At 58.9% G+C, this 27585-nt stretch overlaps 1 protein-coding gene across 1 annotated transcript in view; it reads right to left on the bottom strand.

Annotated features, from left to right (window-relative positions):
• The window catches only part of LZTS2 (leucine zipper tumor suppressor 2), a 34370-nt gene extending 7257 nt beyond the window's left edge, over positions 1–27113 (bottom strand). Inside the window, exons 1-2 of the mRNA XM_067536999.1 lie at positions 27037–27113; positions 8–455 (exon numbers count right to left, since the gene is read on the bottom strand). Of these exons, the coding sequence (XP_067393100.1) occupies positions 8–430 (423 nt within the window). The 5' untranslated portion in view covers positions 431–455; positions 27037–27113. The remainder of the gene's footprint in view (positions 1–7; positions 456–27036) is intronic.
• Positions 27114–27585: the final 472 nt, after the last annotated feature.

The following is a 27585-nucleotide window of genomic DNA, read 5'->3' as shown; positions in this document are numbered from 1 at the left end:
TCCTCACCTTCTCCAGCTTCCCGGAGACAGGGACGAGCCTGGGGGGCGGCCCCCGGATGTTGCCGCTCCGGGCCCGACCGTCGCGCGGCTCCTCGGCGTCGCTGCAGGGACTGATGGGGGACACGGCCTCGGCCCAGACGCAGCGGAAGTCCTCGCCGGGGTAGGCACCGCCGCCAGCCGCCGGGACGGAGCAGGGCTTGGCGGGGGGCAGCCCCTGGAGGGGGGATTCGCGGAGCAGCCCCTCCCGCTGGCGGAAGGGGCCGGGCGCGGCCCTGCACGGCCTCTCGTGGCAGGGGCGGCCGGAGATGAGGCTGCTGACGCTCCCCATGGCGCCGTGAGCAGAGGCAGGGGAGCAGGCGCCGGCGCGGAGCTGGGTGGCCGCCTCAGACGCGGGCTCGATGGAGACGGGCAGGGTCTGCACTATGGCCATGGTGGGGGGGGCTCAGACAGGCAGCCTGCGAGACAGAGAGGGAAACGAGCACTGAGTCCCGCTGGGCAGAGACGGTGGGCGCTGCTGCCCCCATCCACCCTCCTGCCCCCTTGCCCGCCTGGGGGAGCAGCTCTCCCCACCGCAGGCAATGCTCCCCGCCCCCCCCCCGGTATCACCTGCCCGCTGGGGGGCACCACCCCCCACCTTCCCCATTGCCCACCTGGCCAGGGAAACCGCCCGCCCGCTGCCCCATCGCTGGAAGAGCTGAGGGCGTGGGGGTGGGGGGAGAAACCCAGGGCTGGGCTAGCAGGGGGGCTATGGGTCAGGCCCCAAGTCCTGGCCTAGGCCAAGCCCCTGATCTCCCGTCCCCTCCCCCCAGCCATGCAAGCACCAGAGCCCCTCGCTGGCAAAGCCGGGGCATGGGCACCCCCTGAGCACCCCGTTACCAGAGAGAGAGTGACAAAGCGGGGAGGGTGCAGAGGTGGGCAGGATCCGGCCTGGCACAGCTCAGTGCATCCCACCCAGGAGGACCGGGGTGGGGTGGAGAAAGGGGAAATGCAACAGACTCTCCCGGAGAAGCTCTCTAGCGGGGGGGGGAGGGGGGGTGGTAGCCCCCCCAGGGAAGGGGGCTCCCCCTTTGCTTGGACGTTCAGCCCTGGATGGGACGGCGCCCTGGCCCACGTGAGGTCGGGCTAGATGGGGCCGGGGAGCTGCACCCCGCGGTCAGGGTGGCACCAGCCCCGCCGGGCACAGGAGGCGGCTATTCACGGCGGGACTCCTCCTCCTCGCCCGCCCGGAAGCCGGGCATGGAGCAGTTCTTTAAACCAGCCCAGCCGGGACAGCCCCCTCCCCCCACGCCCACCACTCTTGTAGACCCGCATCTGCATGGAAGCCGGATCTTTGTTCCTGGTCCCCCCCCCCCTCCCCCCCAATTCCCCTTCTGATGTCAGGGTCTTTTCGTTCCCAGCATAATCAGCATCGCTCGGCAACCGGCCTGGGCCCGGTGAGGATTAGGGGGGACGTAATCCGGCAGCAGCCACTCAACTGGAGGAGACAAAAGATCCGGTTTCCATGTAAATGCCCCTGAACTAACAGCCCAGAAATTGGGGGAAGCCCCGATCCAAACTTCACGGCTGGACTGTTCTCAAACAAGAGCCGAGCGGCGCGCCCCAGAACCTCAGCCCACAGCCCCAGCCGCAGACAGGACCAGACAACGGGTCAGCCCTGGGGGAGAAAAATCAGGAAGGCTTTTTCTCAGGGGCGACGTGAAAGGGACACGGCCTGGTTTCATAAAGACGTTCCAGGGAACTAACTTCTGTAAACCAGAAAAGGCGGCCAGGCCGGCGGGGTTCTGGGCTCTACAGCGGAGCTGCAAGAGCTGGGAGCGTCGGAGAGAGCACGGCTTTCCTCATTCCAGTAGATCTCCTTGTTCAGGGTCGGAGGAAAGCGACTCTAAGGTTAGTCACCTACAGAACCTCACTAGCGAACAGCAGCGAAACCCCGCAGTGCTCTGTGACTCAGCCAGCAAGCTACAAACCCGGTCCAATACAGAACCAAGCGCCTGCTCGTTTCGACACGGCCCATGAATCGCAGGTGCTAGAACCCTGCAAAGCAGTAGGGGGACGTTTGGGAACATGGCTGAGGTCTCCACATCGAGACACCAAGCGCTGCCTCGGCTGCTGCGACCTGGCCCGGAGGAGGGCGAGCCGGTGGGCAGTGTGTGGACACACCCCGCTCTGGGATTCACAAGGCCGTGCCCTATCAGAGAGATGGCGGCTCGTCCGGGCCTGTTGACCGAGGAGAGCACAAGTCCCACACCCTTCACCCAGGCACAGTCAATTTGCTTGGGCTGAGATATGGGACCGGTCAATTTCCCTCACCCCTAGTCAGCGTCAGGTCCTGGTTCTGGGGCCCCAGCCCAAGGCAGACAGGTTTCCAGACCGATTCCACTTTTCCCTGCAACCGATCATTTTCATTTCCATCCCAATTCAAGTGCTGCAGAACCTGGGCGTGGGGGCCCTGAGACTCTTGAATCTCTCCCCCCACGGGCAGTGGGTTGACAGCCAGCGCCACGCGGGGACAACGCGGTACAGGACCCGCTCTGGATTCCAGCAGGCCATTTACAAATCATCGAGCCTGATGGAGCAACCAGACAGACCCCTCCGCCCCTGCAAACCCGCCGCTCCTGGCTACGCCCCACCCAGCACCCTGCAGACGTCAACCAGGCCATGGGGCAGATGGGGGAAGGACCCAAAAGAGATGCTAGGTTGGGTGGGAGATGGATAAAGTCCCTGGGCTGGGACTCAGGAGCCCTGGGCTCAAGTCCTGTCCAGACCTGGGTGAATGAATCACTGACCCATTCTGTGCCTCAGTTTCCCCACCTATAACATGGAGATTACCATGCCCTCCCTCGCGAGGGGGGGGTGGGGAAACAGTAAATCCAGGCCCTGGGACAGGGCTCCGTGACGAGCTAGACAGACAAAAAGGCCAAATGGGAGAGAAACCAGAGAAACACAAACTAAATGAGTGTGAGGCCCCTCCCCCTCAGCGGCCCAGCTGGGGACGGACAGACAGACAGACGGACGGACGCACACACAGAGTTAACGAGTGATGATCACACACCCCCGGCCCCAGAGTGAAGGGGCACCCAGAGCCCAGCCCCTCCCCCACTGCCCCCCTTGCTTCGACAGCGGGCCCAGTGCTCTGGGGGAAAGGGGGGGACTGAGACAGATGCCATCTGTGGGGCAAGATCCCCTCCCCTCCAGCTCTGCCAATGCCCCTCAAACCCAACCTGCAGCCGCCCTCCCCCCCGGGCCAGGGGTCCAGATGCTGCCTGCCACACAGAGCCCGGGGTCACAGGGGCCAGAGACGCTCGCTCCACAGCTTCAGGACCGGGGTGCTGCATCCAGGCTAAATCCCAGAGCCAACGCCGTGAGGCCCTGCCCACAGGCACCACGCAGCAATCCTAGACGGGGTGGGGCTGGTGGTCCGGGCACAGGGACTGGGACCCGCCTGCGCCCCGTGCCTCAGTTTCCCCATCTGCAAGAGGGGCTGCAAGACCCAGCGCCGGGAGACCGAACGCTGGCTCCCAACTCGGCCAGGGCCGGTCGGTCCCTGTGCTGGGCTCTGTGCCCTCCCCCCCAGCTCACAAACCCCACAACCCGGCCTGCGTCTTCCTTATCTTGGTCCCACGGCTCTCCTCCGCCCCAAAGCCCATCCGTCTCACCCCGGCCCAGCATGCTTTGCTCCCGGCTGCCTCTGTCTGACTGGCCAGGTTCCCATCCATCGAGCGAGGGGGGATGGGTGAGACCTCCCCTCCCCCACCCACCTCATCTCCCCCCCTCAGGGCAAGCGGGGAGGCATCTGCTGAAGACATCAAGGGCCCATCGGCCTGGAACAGACTCAGAGACGCATCTGGGCCCCTTCCCGGGCCTGGGCCCCACAGCCAGAGACGCCTGCCCCAAGAGACGACCCCCACATGCCCCTGCAGGGGTGGGAGCCTGCGTCCCCGCTCACCCCCAGCTCTGCCGGTGTCCCTCAATCCCGATCCGCAGCCCCCCCCAGCCCAGCTCGAGGCCTCTCGTGCCCGGAGGTGCTCGTGGTGGCTGCGAAGGGCCCAGCTGGCGGGTGAGCGACCGGCAGGAGACCCACCAGGCTCGTTACATTTGTGAGCTGGACGGGGATGCGGGGCTGGGTCGCGCAGGGGCCGAGCGCCCAGCCCAGCTGGATTCCCTGCCCCAGCGGGCCAGGCCGGCCCAGACACGGGCGCAAAGGCGGGGAGCAGGCCCAGCGCTCCCCACGCCAAGCTCCCAGCCCTGCTGCAGACACCCCAGCACCCCCAGGTCCCAGGGGGGAAAAAAAAAACCCTCCCCCAGGAGCACGTGGGCCGGTGGGAGGCTGCAGCCAACAGAGCCCACATGCCCCTCCCCTCCGCGGCCTATTTCCCCGGGCTGGGAGGACAAAGCCGGAGAGTTCAAGGCGCCCGCTCGCTCCGCCGGGGCTGCTGCTTCTCTGCACCGGGCGTCACCCTGGGTCCACGGTGGGGGGGCCTCCCCCTTTCCCCCCCCCATGCCAAGGAGACAGGGGTTAGCCAGGCCCTGCTCTTCCCACCCAGCACCATATCCTGCCGGGAGAACAGGCCTGGAAAGAAAGTCACCGGGGGGCAATGGGCAAGGGAGGGGCTCCCCAGTTCTCTGGGACCCCACCACACCCCTCCCCCCGGTGACCCAGACACCACTGGCAAAGCCCCCTAACTCAGCCTCTCATGCACTAACCCCTGCGTAAAGCCCAGGGCTCTACGGCCCAAGAGACTGGGCTCCCCCATCCTCTGGGGGGGCCAGTCCACCGCCCCCAGCGAAGGCCCCCCCCCCAATGTTACACTCCCCTGTGCTGGGGCCCAGCCCGTCGCTGGGGTCAGCCCCTGGCCCAGCCTGACCCCCACCCCTAGAGCCCCATTTGATTCTGCCCCAGCTCCCTGTAACCTCCCGCGAGTGAACCCAGGCTGCCCAGGTCCGGAGCCATGGGGTAACCCCATCCAATCCACCCCAGCCGGCTGGGTGCCAGCACCACCGACCATCCCCTGCGGGCGGGAGGGGCTACGTGGCCGGCTGGCGTTCCCAGCGGGCCCCGGGGAGGGGGGGCTCAGCGAAGCCTTTGGCACACAGCCCCCACTTGCCGCTCGGTGCCAGCAGCTTTCCCAGGCCCGGCACATGGCACGAAGCCAGGCTGCGTCGGGAGAACAAGGCGGGCGGCTCCATGGGGCTGCCCCGCACCAGGGCAGCAAACTTGCCCCGCAGCGACGCCGAGAGCGGGGGAGATGCCCCAGCCCCCACGGGAGCCAGGCAGAGCATGGCACGGCCAGCCCCAGCCCCAGCCCACAGGGGTGAGAGAGGCACACGGGCCTGCCCCCTGTGCCAGGCGCCCCACAGCGACTGGGCACCAGCCCTAGGGATAAACAGCATCCAATGGCAGCGCGCTGCGCCCGCCAGGTGAACCTGGGCAACACCTGGGGCCAGGACTCCCACCGTGCATGGAGTCCCACCGGCCCCATCGCCCCTCACTGCACACCCCCGGCCCTATCGCCCCCCCAGCATGCATGGACCGAACCGGACCGGCCCCATCGCCCCCCACTGCACACCCCCAGCCAAACACCCCCCCCAGCATGCACGGACCGGACCGGCCCCATCGCCCCCCACCGCGCACGAAATGGACCGATACCCCTGGCCCTATCGCCCCCCCCCCCAGCGTGCACAAACCGGACCGGACCGGCCCCATCGCTCCCCCCAGCGTGCACGGACCGGACCGGCCCCCCCGCCCGGGACCGGCCCCCGGGCTGCCAGCAGGGCAGGGGCCGGACACTGGCTGCTCGGCCGGGAAGCGGGGGCAGGCGATGCCCAGCCCAGCCCGCGGTACCGGGGGCCCCGAGCGGCGGGGGCCCCTCCCCCCCACTTGCCGGGCCCGGCCCTCCGGGGCAGCCCCCGGGGCGGGGGTGGGGGGGGCGGGAGACTTGCAAGGGGAGGGGGCGGGGCGGGCCTGGCTCCCAACCCCCCCTCGGCCCCGGCCCGCCCCGCACCCACCTTCGCCGGCCGCCTCCATGTCGCCGCCATCCCGGGCGGCCCCGGCCGGGCTGGAATCGGCTCGGCCCCGCCCCCTGCCCGCCAGGCCCCGCCCCCTTCGCCCGCCCCTCCCCCTTGCATCCCCCAGCCCCGCTCGGCCCCGCCCCCGTCGCCCGCCCCGCCCCCTTGCATCCCCCAGCCCCGCTCGGCCCCGCCCGCTGCAGCGCCTCCGCCCGCTTGGCCCCGCCCCCTGCAGCCCCCAGCCCACCCCCACCGCCCACACCCCCCCGGCCCCCTCCCTGCAGCCCCCACGCTCTGCCCTACCCCCCCCGCCCCCACGGTCGTCCCCCCCCCCCCCCGATGGATTTCTCTTCACCACCCCCCCGCTGGGAGGCAGGGCAGGGATACTGTCCCCATGGTACCGATGGGGAAACTGAGGCACAGAGAGGCTAAAGCCCCTAGCCCAAGGACACGCCCGAAGCAGCCTGACCGCTTGGACCTCCACTGGGAGCCTCCCCCCCCCCCGCCCACCCCACAGCCATCGCCTGCAGCTGAGAACGAGCACGCTCGTGTCACCCCGCCGGGCAGCACAAAGGGCCGCCCTGCATCAGAGGGGACACATGGGACGTAGCACCCCCCGCGGAGCAGCACGGGGTCTGGGGGAGTCACTGCAACCCCAGGAACACTCAGCGCCGGGCAGGAAGGGGGCTATCAGACATGCTGGAGAGGCAGCATGAAATGCATGGGTCGAGACGGCACTCCTTGGCGAGGAGAGGCAGCGTCGCCTCGTGGTTAGAGCGATGGGCTGGGAAGTCAGGACTCCTGGGTTCTATTTGTGCCTTTCACGAGAGGGATTATCTGGGGGTGCTGAGCACTTCCCAGGCCAGCTGGAACCAGTGGGAGGTGCAAGTCCCCAGTACCTCCCCAGAGCAGGCGCCGGGAGGCTCCAGCCGGGCACCCAGAATCAGAGCATTATTGAAAGCTCAGACTCTTTGTGCTTCTGTTCCCTGTCTGTGCGCTCGAGGCTAAGGGCCCAGCACACCCCAGGGAGCACAGTCCGAGCCAGGGGGCCTCATGGGCAAGGTCATGTCGGACAGGGCGGGGAGTCAAAATCCATGCACGGGTTTGTGAGTTGCTAGAGATTGTGGACGACGTGGATTGTAAGGTGGGGCACGGACTGTCTTTTTGTTTGGTGTCTATACAGCCCCTAGCACAATGGAGCCTGGTACGTAACTCGTAACTCGAGCTCTTCTGGGCTAGGATAATACACACAATAAATTATAATGACAATGGAGAGAGCTGATTAGACAATCGCTGAGCAATCTGCGACTGACTTTTTTTTCCCCAGGAACTGGAAAACAGCTGGGAAACCCCTGAGGCCGGGCATGTGAACAGTCATAAGGAGGAACACAGCTACAACAACACTAAAAACAACCAGGGAAGATATCAAATGTTGCCCTCTAAAATGGAAAGCACACAAGATGAAGAAGAAGGAAGCCAGACTAAACAGTGACATCGACTTCCTCAGCACATGCAAGAAACAAAACATCATCCCCAGAGGACTGGCCCCTCCAGTCGCTAGGTTCAACTCCAAACACAGCCAACAGTTCGGCAGGCGGGCTTCAGAGAAACTGAGGAACCATCTCCTGCACCCCACCTCCTCCAGAAAGGACCGCCTCCAACCAGAAATCATCCCACGCTCCTGCACATTGGAAGAAAAAAGAAATCAGGAAACCTACCAGAAGACCGTGCAGGAAAGGAAACCCAAAACAAAGATCCAAAAAACCCGATGATGGACGGCCACCCAACACAAAGACAAAGCGTGGAAAGTAACTACCACTCCACTACCAACCTCCGGGAGAAACCATGGTACCCGGACCCGCCACATGGACACTTGTCACCACCCCAACGTCGGCAACCTATCAAAACGATCCCTCAGCGGAACTATCCGTGCTCTCCCAGGCGCTGAACTTCTGCCCCCACACCCAACCCGCTGCCATTAACGTGTGGAGAACCAGAAGATTTCTTCCGCTGACTCCCCCTCCAAGAGTTCTCCCACAACCAAGGCGATCCCACCCACAACCCCTGCCCACAGCCCTAAGGAAAAAGGATCAGCTGACTGGACGCCCCTAGCAGGCGAAACCACTCACCAGATCGTTACATCGATTGCTTCAGGAAAGGGAAAAAAAAAAAGGACTGTGAAATCCATAACGAGCATCACATTCCCCGCTACAGCCCAGTCAACGCTACAAAGTTAGCTCGACATCGGCTGCCTGGCATCAATCTAACTGTGCATCTGTCCAGCCTTCTGCCATAAGCACCCCAACACTGTGACGCAGTGACGCCGCCTCCTTGAGCGGCACTGAGTCAGGGTCACTGTACCGGGGTCAATGCAGCACAAGTTCAGATACGGCCCTACCTAGGTCACCCCTAAAAGTCCTCCAGGATCTGTCCACAGTGCCGGACACTGACCGCTTGGCTCACAACTGCGAACTCCACTGCACGGGGTCCTGGAGACTGGAAGGCCCCCTGCTTCCCTTTAAAACCCCTCCGATTTTTGAAATGCCTTCTCCTGCCCGGCATTGTGTGCAACTGACCCCACTCCAGTCCCGTTCCAGCCTGGAGCACACAGGAGATATTGTGGGGAGAAGAGGCTGTGCGGGCACAGCTGGAGACCTGATGTGGAAATCGATGAGCAGATTGCATGGGGGGTGCAGGAGAAGGGGTATGACCGGGACCAGCAGCAGCAACACATGAAAGCCATAGAACTGCAGCAGGCATACCAGAAGGCCAGGGAGGCCAATGCTCGATCCAGTGCAGAGCCGCAGACCTGCCACTTTAGCAAAGAGCTGCATGCCAGACCTGGCGGAGACCCCACCACACCCGACAGACCACTGGAAATACCTCCCAGGAGCATGAGAGACAGATCCCTGGCATTGAACAGTGATGACAAAGAAGAGGAGGAGAATGGGGGAGATGAGCCCAGGGAGGGTCCAGCTATGCCAAGAGCCAGGACCTGTTTGACACTCTGCTGCAGTCCAGTCAGTCCTGGTCGTCGAGTAGGGGCAAACCCAATGCAGAGGAAGGTAAGTGTGTAAGCGTATTTCCCATCACACTGATGGACTGATCATGGCCCCAGCTTTACAGGACACAGCTACTGACTTGTCATTAATTGGCTCATACTAGAAGCGGCAGCGGTATTACAAAGAGAAGTAGAGCTATTGGCTTTTCATTCCCCTATATAGTTATGGGGGGGAGGGGCATGCGGAGCAGTTTGTTTACGTATGAATCCTAAGAGATCTCAACAAAACTTTCCTGGAGATATTCTGCAGTCCTCTCCCAAAGGTTTCTAGGGACGGCAGCCTTATTTCTTCCTCCATGGCAGGACTCTTCCCCTCGCCAGTCGCTGATAACTTCAACAGGCACCATTGCAGGAAACAGGTTGACTGCATACGGGCCTGGGCAGCTTCAGGTCACCAGCCGCAGCTGTGATCTCTGTGCCTGTGTTACCCTGCAGTGAAATAGCAGCTGAAATCACCATCGCTGGGGAAAACGGTGCCCGTATTCAGTGCCATTGCCCTACATTCAGTTTCTTGCAACTGAGCAATTCTCTCCTCATTTCTCTGGCCTCGGGTGGACCATACTCACCGCGGCTGGTACCGTGATTGTGCCGTGCACAAACCCTCTGAAGCAGAAGTATCAATAAACAAGTCTGGTTTAAAACTTTAGGGGAGCAAGGGAAAACCGTTCTAAATCCTAACTTTCGCTTTCCATTGTGACTATGGTGACAATGGTACCTCTGTGTGTTTTAGCTGTAGCTGCTGCCATTGAGGCCTTGAAGGGTTCCCTCTCCACACCCGTGAAACACCTGAGCCTGACAGGAGCAGAAAGAAGAGGACTCGAGATGACACGTTCAGTGAAATCCTACAAGCAAGTGCTGTCTCAGACCATGAGCAAAGGGCCCAGAGGGTAAATGTTGCAGACAGCCTGGAGAAGAATGAGCAGACAGAAGAAAAGGGCCAGGAGTCCCTGCAGGACAAGGAGAGGGAAATGCACCAGGACATAATGAGGCTTCTCCGCCAGCAAACGCAGATGTTGCAAACTCTTGGGACCTCCAGGTTCAAAAATCAGAGGCTCACCTCCCTTTGCGGTCCATGGAGAACTCAATATCGGGACCTCCCTACATCCCCCAACTTTTCACATGGCCCCAGGGCCTGCACGCCTACCCCTACCCCGACCACTCCACCCTGGGAAAAATCAGGACAACCACCGTCCTGGGAGAGCCATGGTTGCTGTATGTGTAGCTAAAATGGACATGAATGTTCCTTCCCCTTGTTCAGCTCTGATCCATACATTTATTAAGGTTTTGTGTATTTACTTTTAACCTGCACAGAATCTTTTTTTTCTGTGTTTTTGTTAGTAAAATTCTATTGTTTGGGAAATAATTCATCTTTATTCATTCCCCATATATGCTGCATGGTGGCTAGCGGCTATGAAAGCACCCACTTACTTGTTCCTGTACAGAGTGACAACTCATGGGATCAGTGACAGGCAGTGTAACCATCATAAATGTGCAGCAAAATTAATCAGTGCATTGACAGTGTTATATTCATCCATGTACACTAAGCACCACACAATTTCTAACGGGCCCCAAAACAGCAGGGCCAGGTAGAGCAGAGAGCACCACAACGCCTTACCATGCTCACTGTTAAAGTGCTCTTTCAAAGCCTACCTGAGCCGTATCACTCTGGGTCGAGCTTTTCTAATAGCCCCGTGTCTGGCTGTTCAAACTCAGCCGACAGCCACTCCATCTCTGTCCTACACCCCAGTGGCAAGTTTTCCCTCTTTGCTTCACAGATACTATACAGGACGCCTCAGGCAGCTACAACCATTGGGATTTTTTTTCACTGAGATCCAATCTTGTGAGTAAACAACGTCAGCGTCCCTTTACTCTACCAAAAGCACATTTAATTGTCATTCTGCACCTGCTGAGCCAGTAGCTGAATCTTCCCTTGGTGCTGTTGAGGTGGCCAGTGTACGGCTTCATGAGCCGGGGACAAAGGGGTAGGTTAGGTCCCCAAGGATCACTATTGGCATTTCAGCATTGCCAATGGTAATCCGCCGGTCGGAAGAGAAGGTCCCTGCTTGTAGATTTCTGAACAGTCCTGTGTTCTTAAAGATGCAAGCGTCACGCACCTTCCCTGACTAGCCAATGTTCATCTCAGGGAACCGTCCTCAGTGATCCACCAGCACCTGCTTACCCATGGAAAAGCAGCCCTGCTGATGTACTCTGTGGCAAGGTGGGCTGGTGCCAAAATAGGGATGTGCGTACTGTCTGTCGCCCCAGCGCAGTTCAGGAACCCCACTGCTACAAAGCCATCCATGATGTCCTGCACACTTGCTGACAACAGTGGATTTTCCAACTCCAAAATATTTTCCCACTGGCCAGTAGCAACCCGGCCTGGCACATTTCCACAGTGCGATTGCCCCTCGCTCACCCGCTGTCAGTACAGCTCTCATCCTGGTGTCTCTGGGCTGGAGGGCCGAAGTGAGCTTGGGACACTGATCCAGAAACGTGGCCTTCCACATTGGGAAATTCTGCAGCCACTGCTAGTCATCCCAAGCCTACATTGCAATGCAATCCCAGCAGCCAGTGCTCATTTCTCAGGCCCAGAAGTGGGGCTCCACCATATGCAGCTTATCTGTGAACACCATCAACAGCCTTGAATTGGTTCTCACTCTGTCCCACAGCAATCTGTCCTCCACGAAATCATCGTGTTCCCCACTGATTCGGTTCTTCTGGCGGCTCTGCAAATACCAGAAGACCCTGTGCCCTGTGTTTGCAACCCTTACGACAACAATGCAGACTGTGCAGGCTCTGCCAGCGATGGCAGAGAGCGAGGCAGGCCGAGCGGGCTCATGGGATTTTTTTAGAAAGGCGCAAAAATTATGGGATGGAGAAAATTGCATGCAGGGAAGTTGTCCTCTTGCTCCCATTCACCTCTGCGCAATTCCTTTCTTCCCTATCGTGCATTGCCAAAACTTCCCAAGATACAGTGGGCTGGATGATGGTACGTTGCACTACCTACCCATGGTGCACCACACCGTGCAATGGCACAAGCACTCCCGGTAAGTACCTGCAGCGCCGACGCAGGGAGCACAAATGATAGACTAACCGCAGCAGCTTCGTGCCGACCTAACTTGCATCGGCAAAAGCGTGCAGTGTAGACACAGCCTCTCTCTCTACTGCCGAGAGGACAGCTATCTCCTCCCTGAAATCTGAGCGCCAGGTAGTGATCAAACCAGCGGACAAAGGGGGCGCCTTTGTTGTCCTTCTTCATGATGACTACGTCAGCGGGGCCAACTGACACCTCTTGGACACCACCCACAATGAAGAACTCAAAGACCCCACACCGCAGTTCACCCAGGAGTTTAAAGACACTGTCAAACCTTCCCCAAAACAATTCCAAGAAACACTTCTACAACCTCATCCCCCACGAGCCCCGTCCTCCCCCAGGGACCTTCTACGTGCTTCCCAAGATACACAAACAAGGGAACCCCGGCAGACTGATCATAGCTGCCCACGGCCCTCTTACTGAAGAACTATCAGGACTCACGGAAATCGTCCTCAAAGCACCCATCGCACAAAGGACAGCTTCCTCCAGGACACGACCGACTTCCTCCAGAAACTCCACCTTAACAACCTTGCCCAGAACCACCCTCCTTGCCACCACGGGTGTCATCTTCCTACACACCAACCCCCCTCACCAGGACTGCATCGCTGGCTGTCTCCAGCACCTACAAGATCTTGCACGACACTCAGAAATCCACGCCAAACACGCCGCCAAACGCAGCCCCTTCATCCTCAGCCACGACAGCTTCACATGTAAGAGCAAAACACTTTGTCCACACCACGGGAGCAGCCATGGGTACAAGGCGGGCTCCCCAAGTGCCAACCTCCTCAGGGGCCACCTGGCGGAAGAATTTCTGGACAAATGCCCCATGAAATCAATGATACCCTGGAGATACATTGATGATATTTTCATCCTCTGGACAGATGACGTAAACTCTCTCCTAGATTTCCACCACAACTTCAACCACCAGCCCCCACCCATCAAACCCCAGACACACTATGCACAACAAAGTGAAACTCAGCAAAGACAGATGGAAGGGGCTTCACCTAGGGAAGAAAAACCTAAGGCACGAATAGAGAACGGGGGATAACTGGCTTGGCAGCAGCCCTGCTGAGAAGGATCTGGGGGTTGTGGTGGATCACAACCGCAACACAAGTCAGCAGTGCGATGCTGTTGCAAAAAAAAAGCAAATGCAATTTTGGGTTGCATTAACAGAGGCGTAGCATGCGAGTCACGGGAGGTGACGGTACCGCTGTACTCGGTGCTGGTGAGCCCTCAGCTGGGGCATTGCGTCCAGTTTTGGTCACCAAAGTATAGAAAGTATGTAGAAAAGCTGGGAAGGATCCAGAGGCAAGCGACAAAGATGAACGCAAGGCGTTGGACAGAAGGCAAGGCGTATGAGCAAAGGTTGAAGGAACTGGGGATGTTTATTAGGGAAAAGAGGAGATTAAGGAGGGACATAATAGCGGTCTTCAAAGAACTGAAAGGCTGCCATAAAAAGGATGGAGAAAAGTTGTTTTCTCTTGCCGCAGAGGGCAGGACAAGAGGCAGTGGGTTCAGCCTACAGCAGAGCAGGTTTAGATTAAATCTCAGGGAAAACTTCCTAACTGTAAGAACACAGGACAGTGGAACAGACGGCCTAGGGAGGTCATGGAAACTCCTTCGCTGAAGGTTTTCAAAGGAGGCTGGATAGCCGTCTGCCTTGGATGGTTTAGACACAACACATCCTGCATCTTGGCAGGGGGTTAGACTAGACGACCCTTGCGGCCCCTTCTAACCCAATGGTTCTATGGCTCTAAGAAATCTGTTACCTACAGCCGGGCACTCAGATACCACAGAATATGCTCCAAGGAGGAAGGTGGGATATACACCTTAACACGCTGAAAACTGCCTTCATTGAACAAGGACGCTCCACCAGAGAAGTAGATCATGTCATGGAACAGGCACCAAATACCCTGGGAGAACCTCCTTCAATGGGGGGGAATCACTGACCACACACCCATAGTTGTCACCTACTGCCCACACTGGAACCCACACGGGTACCATTAAACAATTCCAGCCCATATTTGATGGGGATCCCATCCTGAAATAAATCTTTCCTGAACCCCCTTTTCTGGCCTTCAAACAACACCCCCCCCCTAGCCTCGTCATCAGAAGCAAGTTCCCCACAGACCAGGCCCCACCAACTCAAAGCAGCACCAGACCAACAGATGCAAAACCTGCAGAGGTATTTCCACTGCTGCAATGATCAACACCCCACCACACACCTTTCCAGCTCCATGGGTCCCACACACGCCTCTCACAACATGTAGTGTACCTCCTCCAGTGCATCAGATTCCCAATCAACAACTACGTGTGTGAAACCAGACAACCGCCACACTCTCGAACAAATTCACACAGGAAAACGATAAACCACAAAACCAGCACATCACCTGCGAGCGAACGGTTTTCACCAAGCGATCGCTCCAAATCTGATCTCTTGGGCCTCGTCTTCAGAGGAAACCTGCACAGCACCTTCAAAAGACAAGTCTGGGAACTTAAATCCGCAAACTCTGCTAGACACCAAAATGCCCCGGACTCCCCAGGGACGCTGGATTCACGGCTCATGACAACCATTTGCAACACACCAGGTTGCCTGCTACTTGCCCGCTTCATTTCCAGTGCCCACCCCCAACACACTGTTACTTCTCCTGCTGAGCCATCCCTCCCAGCTCATATTTAGCTCAGACACGCTGCTTCCTTCCCCAGACCCAAAGAAATTCTCCACGCTCGGAAGCGTCTTCCTTCCACCAACAGCAGTTGGTCCAATAGCAGATACTACCTCAGCCGTCTTGCCTGTCTCACGTCCAGAGACCAGCACAGAGCACAGAGCAGGGGGTCAATGTCACACCAAACTTATTCCAGGATCTGGGCCTGACTGCTCAGAAAGCCCCTTAGAGACATCATGGCCAGGGGGCTCGGGCCCTGAGCAGGGGACGGCCTCAGACAAGGGCTCCGGCTAGAACAATCTGCAGGGGGCGGGAGGCCATTTCTCTTTGAAACGCCAACAGCAAAATCCTCCAAAAGATGCGAGTCCCACGGTGAGGATTCCACCCCCTCCCGCCTACCTGCTGCCGGTGTCCTCGTGATCCCAGCTTTGCCGTAAAAGAAAGTCCCCAACCAAACAGCAGCAGCGCCCTGACATACGCCCAACCGCTGGCAGCCTGCCCTCCCTCGCGGGTGGGCGGGAGTGCTGCAGGGCTCCCGGACGCAGGCCTGCCCCCTCCACGGTGCTTTCTGTCTAGCCACCAAGGCAATTCGCCACAGAAAGCCTGGGTAACGCAAGGGCAGCGTTGCCCGCAGAACCGGGAAAGCAAAGGGAGGGTGAAGGGCCCAGCTCTTAGAGTCACACAGAGAGGGGCGGTTAACGACAGCAGCGAGACCTCACCTTCTTGATGCAGGTGAGGAGGTCCCCCACTGGCTCCAAAGGGGCTAGCTTTCTTTGGGTCAGGGGCTGTCCTTTGCTCTGTGTTTGTACAGCACCTAGCGCGACAGGGCCAAGGCGGCTGTGACCTTGGGCCCCACCACAATACAAAAGGGTAAATCATCACCACGTGCTTAAAATTAGGCTGTGGCTTAAGCACTTTGCTAAATCAGGGCCTGAAGGTGCCAGCTCATCACGGCGGGTCCCCCACGGCAGCCCCCTCACAGCAGCCCCCCAGAGGACGGTGCCTGATCTAGGTGGTTTCAGAGAGAGAACTGAAAGTCCGCTCAGGCCTCCCAGCCCCCAGGGCCCACGTTCAGTGATTTTGCAATCACCATTTTTTAAGAAGCCCGGTCCCATCTAGGCTCCTGCAGAGGCAGGGCAGGTGAGGTCATTTCTTTTATTGGACCAACTGCTGGTGGTGAAAAAGAGGAGCCTTCGAGCTCCACAAATCTCTTCCTGGGGACTGAGGAAGATAACCAGAGCACTCAGCCCTCACCACCCCCCAACAGATCTGTGGGGACAGAGGAAATGACTAGATGGGATCCCTGTGAAACTGACGACAGACTCACAGAAGATGGGGGTTGGAAGGGACCTCACGGGGCATCTAGTCCAACCCCTGCTCAAAGCAGGACCAACCCCAACTCAATCATCCCAGCCAGGACTTTGTCAAGCCGGGCCTTAAAAACCTCTAAGGATGGAGATTCCCCCACCTCCCTAGGTAACCCATTCCAGGGCTTCACCACCCTCCTAGGGGAAAAAAGTTTTCCTAATGTCTAACCTAGACCCCCCCCACTGCAACTTGAGACCATTGCTCCCAGTTCTGTCATCTGCCACCACCGAGAACAGCCTAGCTCCATCCTCCCTGGAACCAGATACGTGGGTTGGGATCTTTAAAGCCCAGGAAGGGGGAATCCAGACCCAGCCGCACTGAAATCAACAGAACGCGTCTCTGAGGCCGTGTCTACGTCCCACATCGATTTCAAGTCAAGCCCAGGCAGCTCTGAGGACAAAGGCAAACGCTCCTTGTCAGCTTCAGAAATTGCCGAGCGAGGCACTAAAGGCCAAGAGAAAAGTTATTCTTTCTCCCCTCGCTCTGTTTAGTCTGTAGTTCGTCACAGCCAACAAGAGGCGACTCCCGCAGCATTCCCTGCCCACGCTCTGCAAAAGGACCAACGGCGCCAATGGCTGCCCCCAGCACGGGACAGTCTGAGAAACCAGGCAGGCCCCAAATCAGCAAATTCCCCATTTATCTCCCAACGCCAGTCCCTCCCCCCACCCCAACACTCCCTTCTCCGACACCCTCCTAATCAGAGGTGCCTCGCTGCGCACGGGGCAGATCAGCAGATCTGGACCATTTCTGGCAGGAATCAGCTGGCTGGGGTGCCTGAGCTACGCTGCCCTCTTCTGGATGGAATGAGAACTGATTCACTGTGTCATAGGCCCTGTACCGCTAGCCCCTCAGGGGGATTCTTCATTAGTTTGAATGGGCTTTTGGAGCAGAAGGATGCCAGCCCCATCCCTGGTGTGATGCCCAGCACAGGGACACGATTGATGATGTTGTTATCGCTGCCAGAGCCCCAGCCCCATACCTGGCAGGGTGGGCAAGAGGCGTGCGGGCAAGGGACCATTCCCAGAAATCAGCAGCGGGCGGGGGGAGCCCAGACAAAGGTATTTATTTCAGTCTAAAAAGCAGCTCTCCAGAGCTCTGAGCCAGGACAACTGTCCCAGACCAACGGCCCGGCCAGACCTGCCCTCTGCGGGTCGGGAGTGAGGGTTACCGGCAGAACTGGGGGGAGAGTCCAGGCGTAGGCTAGCAAGTGGCTGCGGGTCAGGATTGAGGGTCCCAGTCCCCAGCATCTCCCCACCCTGCCAGGGCCCCCCCCCCAGCACTCCATCCCACCCTGCCAGGGTCCCCTCGTGTGCCTCACCTCCCGGCCCCTGCTCAGAGGTGGCCCTGTCCCAGGAGGAAGCCCCGGCTTCTGGACTAACACAGACCCCCCCACCTCGGTGCGGCAGAGGCTCATCCACCCTGTGATCCCCCCGTCTGGACTGGCCCTGCCCGGCCGCCCCACCTGGGGGCTGAGAATCTGCCCTGAAGATGCCTGGTCCTACAACACAGCAGGGGCTGGAGGGTCCAGGCAACTCCCCCAGCCCCAGGGGCGCCTGGCAGGACGCAACTCGTCCTTTGGGACACTCTACACCAAGGGCCGAGCCCCGCCCCAGCAGGGGCAGAGCAGGGCTGAGCCGGGCTGGAACCCGGGAAAGGAAACAGCCTCTCGGGAAGATCCCGGGCAGAGAGAGGGGGCGCCAGGGGCACGTCCCGTGAACACTTCTCCCGCCCCGCGCCCCTCAATCCGGACCCGCAGCCCCCGCTAGCCCAAGCGGCTTGGCTCCCAAAGCTGCTGTGGCACCGTCCAAGGGGGGGCAGCGCCCCTCATCCATCCTCACAGAATTCCTCCAGCCCCCCGCCACCCTCCCCCCGACAGCGTTAACCCCGCGTGGGCTGGGCCCAGACACGCCGGCTGGCCCCGGGAACCAGAACAGAGCCGAATCCCCGAATGGGCTGGTGATTCGATTACGGAAGTCGTTCGATGAGCCTGCAGACAGGAATCCCTCCGTGGGGAGCGGGGGGGCGTTGAAGAGAGAACACAGGAGAAATACGGCCAAGCCCTGCTCCGAGCCAAGGTTACACGCAGAGAAGAGGGAGGTGTGAGATCTGTGAACGCAGGCGCTGCCGGCATCAGAGGTTTTACCTGATTAAGGACTGGAAGATTTCATCCTCCAACGTTTTTCCAAGAGGAATTGCTGCCCAGAGCTCCTGACCCTGTTTATTTTCCTTGCCTGACACACGCCCGAAGACTTCGTTTTTAACTCCACTTTAAAGCGGGGAATTTTCTTGGGGTTTGGTTTGAAACATTCCCCTGTGAGCAGGGCAACTCAAGCAGCGCCGCGGTGCGGGGAAGGGCCTTCTGGAAAGTCACTCGCCTCTAAACAGAGACGAAACGCGGGGCTGCCAGCTCTCAGGGGTGTGTCAGGAGGAAGGTTAAGATTTTGCCATGGTTATTTTTAGTACAAGTCACGGGCAGGCTCCCACCCAGCCCCCCCGAATCAGCCACCAAGAGACTCCGAAGATGCAGCCTTCCAAAAAGCCCTGCTGGCGCGTGGCTCGCTTCTTCGCCTGAGCTCCCAGCGCCCACTGGGTGCTGCCCTGCCCTCGGTCGAAGGCGCCCGGGGCAAAGGAAGGTGCTTTGCCAGCAATCCCGTACCTGCCAGCCAAGGCCGGGCAAGCAGCCCGTCCAGTTCCTGCCACGGCTGGAAACCCGGAGCCGCCGCACGCGCGGGGCTGGTCCGACACGAACGTAGCTGCCAGACTGGGAGAAAAACAAACTCGACTTAAAGGGACAGGCAGCGGGCATCGGCCGGGCACACACGCGGCCTCCGGCTGGGACCTGGGGCTGAGGGTGGGCGCTGGCAGCCTGGCGCTTTGCAATCAACACCCCAGGATTTCAGCGTGGCTCAGGTGGGCATGCCTCCCAGCCTGCCCCCCCCCGGGTGTTGTGAACCTGCAGCGGGTTGGACACAGGGGGCCGTCCCCGTTCAGAGCTGGGACGCTGCAGCTCTGCCCTCAGCACAGCCAGGGGGGAGCCAGCCTCGGGGGCCATGCTCACAGCTCCTCACGGAGCCAGGGTGCCTGCCCGGGGCGACCAGAGACAGTTCAACCCCTGTCTCGGGGACGGGTCCTCCCCCACACGCCACAGCTGGAGGCCCTCTCCGGGCAAAGCCAGGGCAGTTCTAGCGGGTAGGGGGAGAGGCGGGATTTGAGGCGTGGGGCTGGCAGACACTTCCCTACCTGCCCCCCCCCCCAGCCCCTCCCAGGGTCCGGGTGCAAGCAATGCAGGAGGAGGATGAAATCCCCAGCTGTTTGGGCAGCACCCGGGGCACTGCAACGGGCTGTTCCAGGCCGACTCAAGGCTTCAAACAGCGGCACTTGTGCTGCCCAGTTCGGGCTATTTTGTCCCCCCCTTTCGCACGGCGGGGCCCGTCTCCCTTTCACACCCCCAGCCCTTCCGGCTCTCGTGCCGGAGAACCACAGTGCAGCGCCGGGGCGGCAAACGCTCAAGGACCAGATTTCCATCCATCCTAACGAGTTCGCGTGGAACTCCCTGCCCGGCTCTGGGAACCGCTTCAAACCCCATCCGACAGGGCCCCTGGAGCTCTCCTCCAACACCTCAGGCTCTGGGGTGGAGCCAAGCTGGTCCCTGTGCCCAGCGCCCAGCGCCCAGCACCCAGGATAGTCAGAAATACACCCAGAAATGAGACTGACCCGCCAGTCACCCCAGGGCCAAATCAATACACCCAATGCCAGCGGAAACAAACTCACCACCGCCAAATCCCCAGCACAGCCCCCCTGTCCCGTCATGCCCCACATCCCCCTTCTCCTTATGGATGGAGGAAGACACGTGGTCCTGGCAGGCTACCGATCTCGAGTTGCTCTGGCCCAGACAACTCCCCAGACCCTCTGAATCCCCTCCCATCTGACCGCGTTTTGCTGGGGTTTGCCTGGGGAGCCCATGGCTCGGCAGTGAAGAATTCCCGCTGGCCACGGCCGGATGCGGCTTCTGTTCAGAGCGCAAAGCAACCAGCTGCAAAGGCCACCCCCCGCTCCCATTCCTCTTCCCTCGAACAGACACAAGCTGGGGACCCGAGGGGGCAGGCTGTGCTGGGAAACTCCCCTTTCCTTCCCACATGGGACAGAGGGGTCGATTTCCCAGGCTGCATCTCTCTCGGGAGCACGTGTTGCTGGCCATCCGCCAAGTCTCCGGGGGCCGAGGGCATGGCAGGGGGCAGCACTATGACACGCACCAAGCTGCTGCGTCTGAGAACCAGCACACTCATTTTGTGTGTGACTGGAATCCACGGATCCAGGGGGAGCCGCTTCTGCACTTAACCCCGCCGGGCCTCCCACGCCCCTTCCCACCAGAAATGTTTTCCTTACTTCCACTGGGGCTGTGTCTCCTCTCCCCCCCCCCCCACCCCCCCCCCACCCATCCCCACCCCCACGGTGGGCAGGCCGGGCTCTGCTGGCGGCCAGGAGGCAGACGTGCCCCCCAGCACATTCAAAGCAGCAGGAACCAATTAACTCCAATCCATTTAACAAGAAGCAGAGTGCAAAGTCTCTCTGAGGTTATGCCTCAACCTCCCGTATATGCGTTTCCTCTCACTCACGTGCACCATGCCCAGCATGCCAAGCACGTGGGGGCAAAACGCTTCTCCATGTGCCAGGTGGATCCAACACCGGCCTGAGCAGCCTTACAGAGACATCGGCCAGTCGTTCATTCAAGTCTCTTCCCTCCACAGCCACCTCTTCCAGGGAGCCACTTCCCCTCCATCACACCCACAGTCAAGCCCTTGCGGTGGTGATCTCAGCCTCACCACGTCTAGATCACCTGGCTCCCCAGGAGTTCTGGATACGCCTGCAGAGCCGCTGGTTAAATTCAGGAGAACCCCCCCTTCCCCCCAAAAAACTGAGCTGATCAACTTCGAGGGTTTTCCATTGCCCGGCTGGCTGAGCCTCGCTTTCAAGAGCCAGGCTCCGCCCTCTGAAAAAGCCCCACCCCTTCAACAGAGCGGTTCCGCCCACACAGAGACACGCCTTCCCACAGGACACATGGCAAATTATGGGCGGTAGGTCCCCACCACAGCGTATCAGAACCGTTACAATGAGAAGATGAATGGAGATGCTAACAGCGGAGTAGAAATAAAGCGCCGGGGCGCCCCCACTCCACGTGACAACCTCCTAGGCTTTGTCTACACTAGCACTTTTGTCGGTAAAACTTTTGTGTGGGGGGAAAAAAAACCCCAACCCATCTGACCGACAAGTTTCACCAACGAAAGCGTGGGTGTGGACAGCGCTACCTAGCTACCGCCGCTGGTTGGGAGTGGTTTGATTATGCTGGCGGGAGAGCTCTCCCCCGTCGGCATAGAGCGGCTACACGGGAGACCTCACAGCAGCGCAGCGGTGTAGACGCAGACTTAGAGAAATACGCTTGGGCCAGGTTAATTAACCCAATCACAGTGTCTCCATGGATCCTAGCAGGGTGGGAGACACACGGGCATGAGCAGAAGGGACCGTTTCATCCTACTGAGGCTAAATCACAAGCATGAATCCTGTTCACAGAGAACTGGATACCGGATACATTTACACAGAAGAGGCCGCTCCCTGCTGGCCTTTGAGGGACCCGTGGGATACCTATTGGGCAGTGCCTTTGACTGGGGAAAGCTGATTTTTCCACCAGAAAGTGTAAATATTTCAAGCTGATTCCCTTGGAAACGCTTCCAATTCCTGCCCCATGTGTGCTCACCAATCCACTCCCCAGCCTCGGAGAGAGACATGAAGGGAGCCCTCCTTCCTCAGGGGAAAGCGATCACTTCCTTGGCCGTCATGCTAGGTCCGGGCACCGATTGGGCGCAGGTAAGTTAGAAACCAACGTGCCAGAGTCAAGGTTTGCTTTGCTCTGCCAGGGGCAGCCTGCGGGAGCTGACGCAGCCCGTGGAGTTCCACTGCATGGCCAATGGCTGCCCACCTCTTTCTCATGGACGCGCCACAGGCTGGAAAATCCTGCGTGCCCTTCTCCATCATCATCTGACCAGTCTCTCCTTGGATCAAGAGCCGGGACCTCACCTCCTGTCTGAGATTTTTATTCTATTTGTACAGCACCTAGCGCTGCGGGGGCCTGCTCCCTGACCAGCATTCCCAGACCCCACCACAATACAAAGAACAATACTTGAGTTAATGCAGAGGGTGGCTGTGACTTGGGCAGTTTTATGGAGCTTAAGAGTCACCCTCTGGCTCCTGAGAAGTTGTCAGTGGGGCCATCTGCGCTTTGCCACTGCCTGAAAGAGTCCCTGCAGCTGTCACGTGGGGGGACCGGACATGCAGAGCACTTCACAAGTACACCCAGTGGCCTTTGGCCTCATCTTTCTCGAACACCACAGCCTGTGACATCCCAAAGCGTTACAGATCACTATGCAGGAACAAGATAGGCAGGAATTATTGCACCTGCCACTGAAATGCAGCCACCTCTGGGCTGTTTAATGTCACACAGCAACACTAGAGAACAGTTTAGTTGAGGTAGAGAAAAAGTATGCCACGTCCAGCTGAAATGACATGGGGGACTTTAGGTTATAAAGACTATCTATAATCACCCTTGGGAAAAGTGACACAAGATCTTTAATGGGATCTACAAGGAGTTGGGTCCCTGGAATTGCATTTCTTTTGAAAGATGATCTCTCCAGGGGGGAGATTGGTTGGTTACAAACTCAGAGAGAGAGAGGAGACTAGGAGAGCACCTCCTATGAAATAAGCAACTTCACGTCCAGCAGACCTCGGGTTTGTTTGGTGGGCTGCCATCCAAGCACCGACCAGACCGACCCCTGCTTAGCCTGAGAGATCCAACAGGATCCCAGATCGCATCAAGTTGTACCGTAAGGATGCACAGCAGAGCAGCAATCCGCAGACACCCGGGAGAGGAAGCCAGATCCACGGCTGTCCAGATCTTCCTTTTTTCTCACTCCCTATAAATGCACTGCACACAGATTAACTTTCATTGCCCTGCCTTCATTGTTGCTTCCTTTGCCTTGAAGCGGGAACTGCGAGCATGTGGGTAAATGGATTAGAAGGTCATCTAGTTTCACTGGAGCGTCTGTCACCGCCCCTTATTGGCCTCTGCAGAAATGCTGTTTTGCAACTTGCCGGCAGTAAGTCCCCCTCCCTGAATCACAGCAGATATCCTCCCCTGAAGCAACAGCCTAATGGGGTCGTGAGATGGTGAAGGGTGATTATATTTTCCATCTTTCCTCGGTGACAGAAGCACACCAGTGTCACAAAACATCTTCTAAGTGAGACTGGGGGGGGTTGTAAGGGGGCATCCCAGGGGAAAACGCCGTGGATGTCTGTAGAATTTCATAGATTCTAGTCTGACCGGTACAGCCCAGGCCAGAGAACTGCCCCAAATCACTCCTACAGCAGATCTTCTAAAAAACATCCAGTCTTGATTTAAAAACTGTCAGTGAGGGAGGAACCATGGTACCCTTGGTACATCGTCCCAGTGGTTCATCCTTCCCACCATTCAAAGCATGTCTTATTCCAGTCTAGCTTCAACGTCCAGCCACTGGATTGTTTTATACCTTTCTCTGCTAGACGGAAGAGCCATATTAGATTTCTTCCCCATGTAGGTACTTTATGTAGGCTGTGATCAAGTCATTCCTTAACCTTCTCTTCGCTAAACTAAATTGATGGGGCTCCTTGAGCCAGTCGTTATAAGGCAGGTTTTCTAATCCTTCAACCATTCTCCTTGGCCGGAGCTCTTCTCTGACCCCTCTTCAATTTATCACCATCCTCCTTGAATTGTGGGCACCAGAACTGGACCAGCAGGTCACATCCCTGCCAAATACAGAGGTAAACTCACCTCCCGAGGCCTACTCTGACCTTCCCCTGCTTATGCATCCCAGGATCGAATTCGCTCTTTTGTCCACAGTGTCACATGGGAGCACCCGTTCAGCTGATTATCCACCACAGCCCCCAAATCTTTTCCCAAGTCACTGCTTCCCAGGATGGAATCCCCTCTCCTATAAGTACGGCCGGCATTCTTTGTCCCCAGAGGCACACATTTATATTTAGTGGCAATTGTTTCCTTGCACCCGGTTTACCAAAAGATCCAGATCGTTCTGAATCAGCGACCTGTCCCCTTTGTTGTTTACCACTCCCCCAAGCTTTGTGCCATCTGCAAACTTTATCAGTGATGATTTTACGTTTCTCCCAAGTCACTGATAAAGATGTTAAATAATGCAGGAGCAAGAAGTCATCCCTGCAGGACCTCACTGGAAACAGACCCAGTCAATGAGGACTCCCTGTTACATTTTGAGACCTCTCAGTTAGCCAGTTTTTAATCCACTGAACATGTGCTGTGTGAATTTAAAACATTTCGGTGAGTTTCTAGCCCATAGGGCTGCAGATAAAAGCCTTCCAAGCATCCTGATGAAGCCAGGGTCTGCTGACAGACAGCTCTCCTCTGCAGCTGCTCAGAAGTTTCTGAAGCAGCAGCAGTGTGAAACTGACAAGATTCTGGTCAGTATCACACCAGCTTTCCAGAAACCCAGAGCAGAATGGAAACTGACAAGAATCATGTCAATTTCAGTCTGAAACTGCTTGGGAAACCTCTTCTCTCTGGTTTTTCTTCTCTGCCTAGCGCGACTGGGTTTATTCCTTAGGCTCAGAGGTGCCTGGTAAACATTTACAACCCTGCTAATACCAGAAGGATCCACAATCCAAGTATAAGGAGTAATGCACACACATACGCCCACACTGTTATTTTCTACCTTCAGGTTTTCCAAACAGCGGATGTGCTCGCTCAGAGGACAGCTCCCCCACACAGCACCGATCCTCACTACACATCCTGCTGCTTCCAGTCTGAATTCCCCACCCATGCCGCCAGATGTGGAGTCGAAGTTACAACACAAGCAATTATTGTAAGAGCCGCCAAACAGTGGGTGTCGTTTTTCCCTAGTGAAATTTATGGTGCTGGGAGCAAGGCAGGGAGAAGTTTCCTCCAGGCAGCACCACAGAAGCCAAAAGCTGGCCGAGTTGCCCAGGGTGCCCTTCTGCATGCATCAGTGACCTGACCCGGCTTGAGGGAAGGGAGACGGAGGGGGGAAGAAAGAGACACACACAGGAGAAATTAAAAGGGGAACGCAGCCAGCCTTCAGAAAGGAATGACAACCCGCTGGAGACGCTTGTCCACACAGGAGAAAGTCAGATGAGATCAGCTCGCAGGCCCTGCAATAACAAACCACTCGCAATTTCAAGTTGACGCCTATGGCTCCACCGTCACACCAAAACACGCTCCCCAGATCATCAAAACACACCAGGGGAGGATGGGCTGCCTTTCGCTGCATGTCTCTCTCGTGCTCCTGGCTTGGATCCCATGTGGAGGAGGGGTGGCTGCCTGGCACCAAAGCATGAAGCCGGAGGAAGGACTGTGAGATTTTCCTCCTTCCAGCTGGCATCACTGAGCAAGCCCCAGGTGTCGTCCCCCCTCCAGCCCTCGAAATCCAAGATTCACATTTCAGATCCCTTCCAACCCTCCTGCTCCGGCCACAAAGCACAGACAGACGTATTATGTTGTGCTCAATGAACAGCTCCCAGCGCAGCTGGCGTCGGCTTGAAATCCGGCACTGGCTCAGGCAAAGCAATAACCACAAGTTCTCAGGGCAGGAGAGGAAAGGAGAGGACTCCTCCTCGCCAGCCAAGCGGAACTGAAAACCAGCTCCTCCAAAACCAGACTCGGGAGTATTTGACGCATCCCCCTAAACACACACTTTCCCTATCCCCCTCCGGGCCTCCCGCCAGCCCCACGCCTGGCGTTCCCGGCTCCAACTCACCAGACGACGCTTCCAGACAATGTTCTCCCCAACTAAACTCTCTGCTCTGGAGGACTGGGTGACAGACTTTCTTTCCATCCAGGCCAGTTACATTCCACCTAGGTACAGCACGGGGTAGGATCCAGCAGCCACCCCAGGGAACGGAAGGACCCCAGTCCGGCCCTGACCAACTTGCCCCAGAGCCAGGAACTGAGCCCAGATTCTCTGCAGTCCAGGTCCAATGTCTTAACCCAGAACCGTCCTTCACGCAGCACCGCAGGCGCTCGCACAGGGCAGCAGAGGTGACAGGAGAGGCCGGGGCTGGGGCGAGAGAGAGGACATCTCCCCTAGTGCCCACAGGTGCGCTTTGCCAAACCGGGCGCAGATCCAGACGCCCCAGGCCAGCTCCTGCCCACGCTGGAAGGGAAGGCCAGGGTCTGGGGGAGGCGGCGTCTGGCTGGCGCAGATCGCACAAGGGGGTCAGTCCCGGGCGGCTTTTAACCCAAAGGGAGAGCGGGCAGGGCAGGGCCTGGCCGGAGCCAGAGGCTAGAGGGGGAGAGAGACTTTCCCAGCAGTTCTGGGGACGCGGCCTCCCCCATGGGGATAGGGGGAGGCTGCCCAACCAGGGCAGGAGAGCGCTGCCGCCCGCCCTGCAGGGCATGAACCCTAGGCTGAGCTCCTGCCCCACACAGCCCATGCCCCCCACAGCCTCCCCCACCCCCACATACCCAACAACCCTCCACTTCTCCTGACAGTCCACCCACGCCCCAGGAACGCCCCCAGACACCCCACTCCACCCAGCCCCTCATCCCCACCCCACACCCCCCCAAACCGCCCCCTCTCCCCACAACTCACCCCCCAACTCCTCACCCCACTGCCCCCTCACTCCCAACTCCACCGCCTCCCTGCAACCCCAGCTTCTCACAACTCACCCCCCAGCTCCTGCACCCCCAACCCCCCACCCCCGCAATCCCATGCCCCCACAACTCACCCCCCAGCCCCACCGGCCCCGGGACCCTCCTGGCCACTCACCGGCGCCCCCCAGCTCAGCGCTCCGCTCCAGTCCCGGGCTGCGGCGGCTCCGCTCCTCGCTCCCATCGCCCGTCCCGTCCCGTCCCACCCCGCCCCGCCCCACACGGCGGCTCCTACCCCCGCCGGAGCCCCCAGCGCCAGGCTCCGCCCGGGCCGGCCGCCTCCCACCCCCCTAGAGTCCCCCCAGCGGGGAGGGCACCGAGAAGCAGCCGCAGCTGGGCAGGGGCCCAACTCGGGGGGGGTCCCTACGGACGGAGCCCGGCTCCAGCGACAGCCCCGAGCCCCACCCCACAGATCAGCAGTCCTCCCCTGGGGAGCCTCAGGGGCAGGAGACCATAGGATCCTGCTATGGGGAGGGTGGGGCAGGATTTTGTGGGTACCCATTTATTGTGTGTATATTACGGTAGCCCTGAGGCACCCCAGTCCTGGACCAGGCTGACCCACCTCCTTGTGCTAGGCGCTGTACAAAGCTGTCCCAGCAGCTTTTCCACACCAAGGCGGGGGCCACAGCCTCCTGGTCCCTGGACGGGGCTTCTTTGCCAGGTAGGG

Source organism: Emydura macquarii, unplaced genomic scaffold, assembly GCF_026122565.2.
Source record: "Emydura macquarii macquarii isolate MOO-44397 ecotype Brisbane River unplaced genomic scaffold, CSIRO-AGI_Emac_v2 contig_3692, whole genome shotgun sequence".
Lineage (NCBI taxonomy): Eukaryota > Metazoa > Chordata > Testudines > Chelidae > Emydura > Emydura macquarii.
This window is presented reverse-complemented; position numbering and strand designations above follow the sequence as displayed.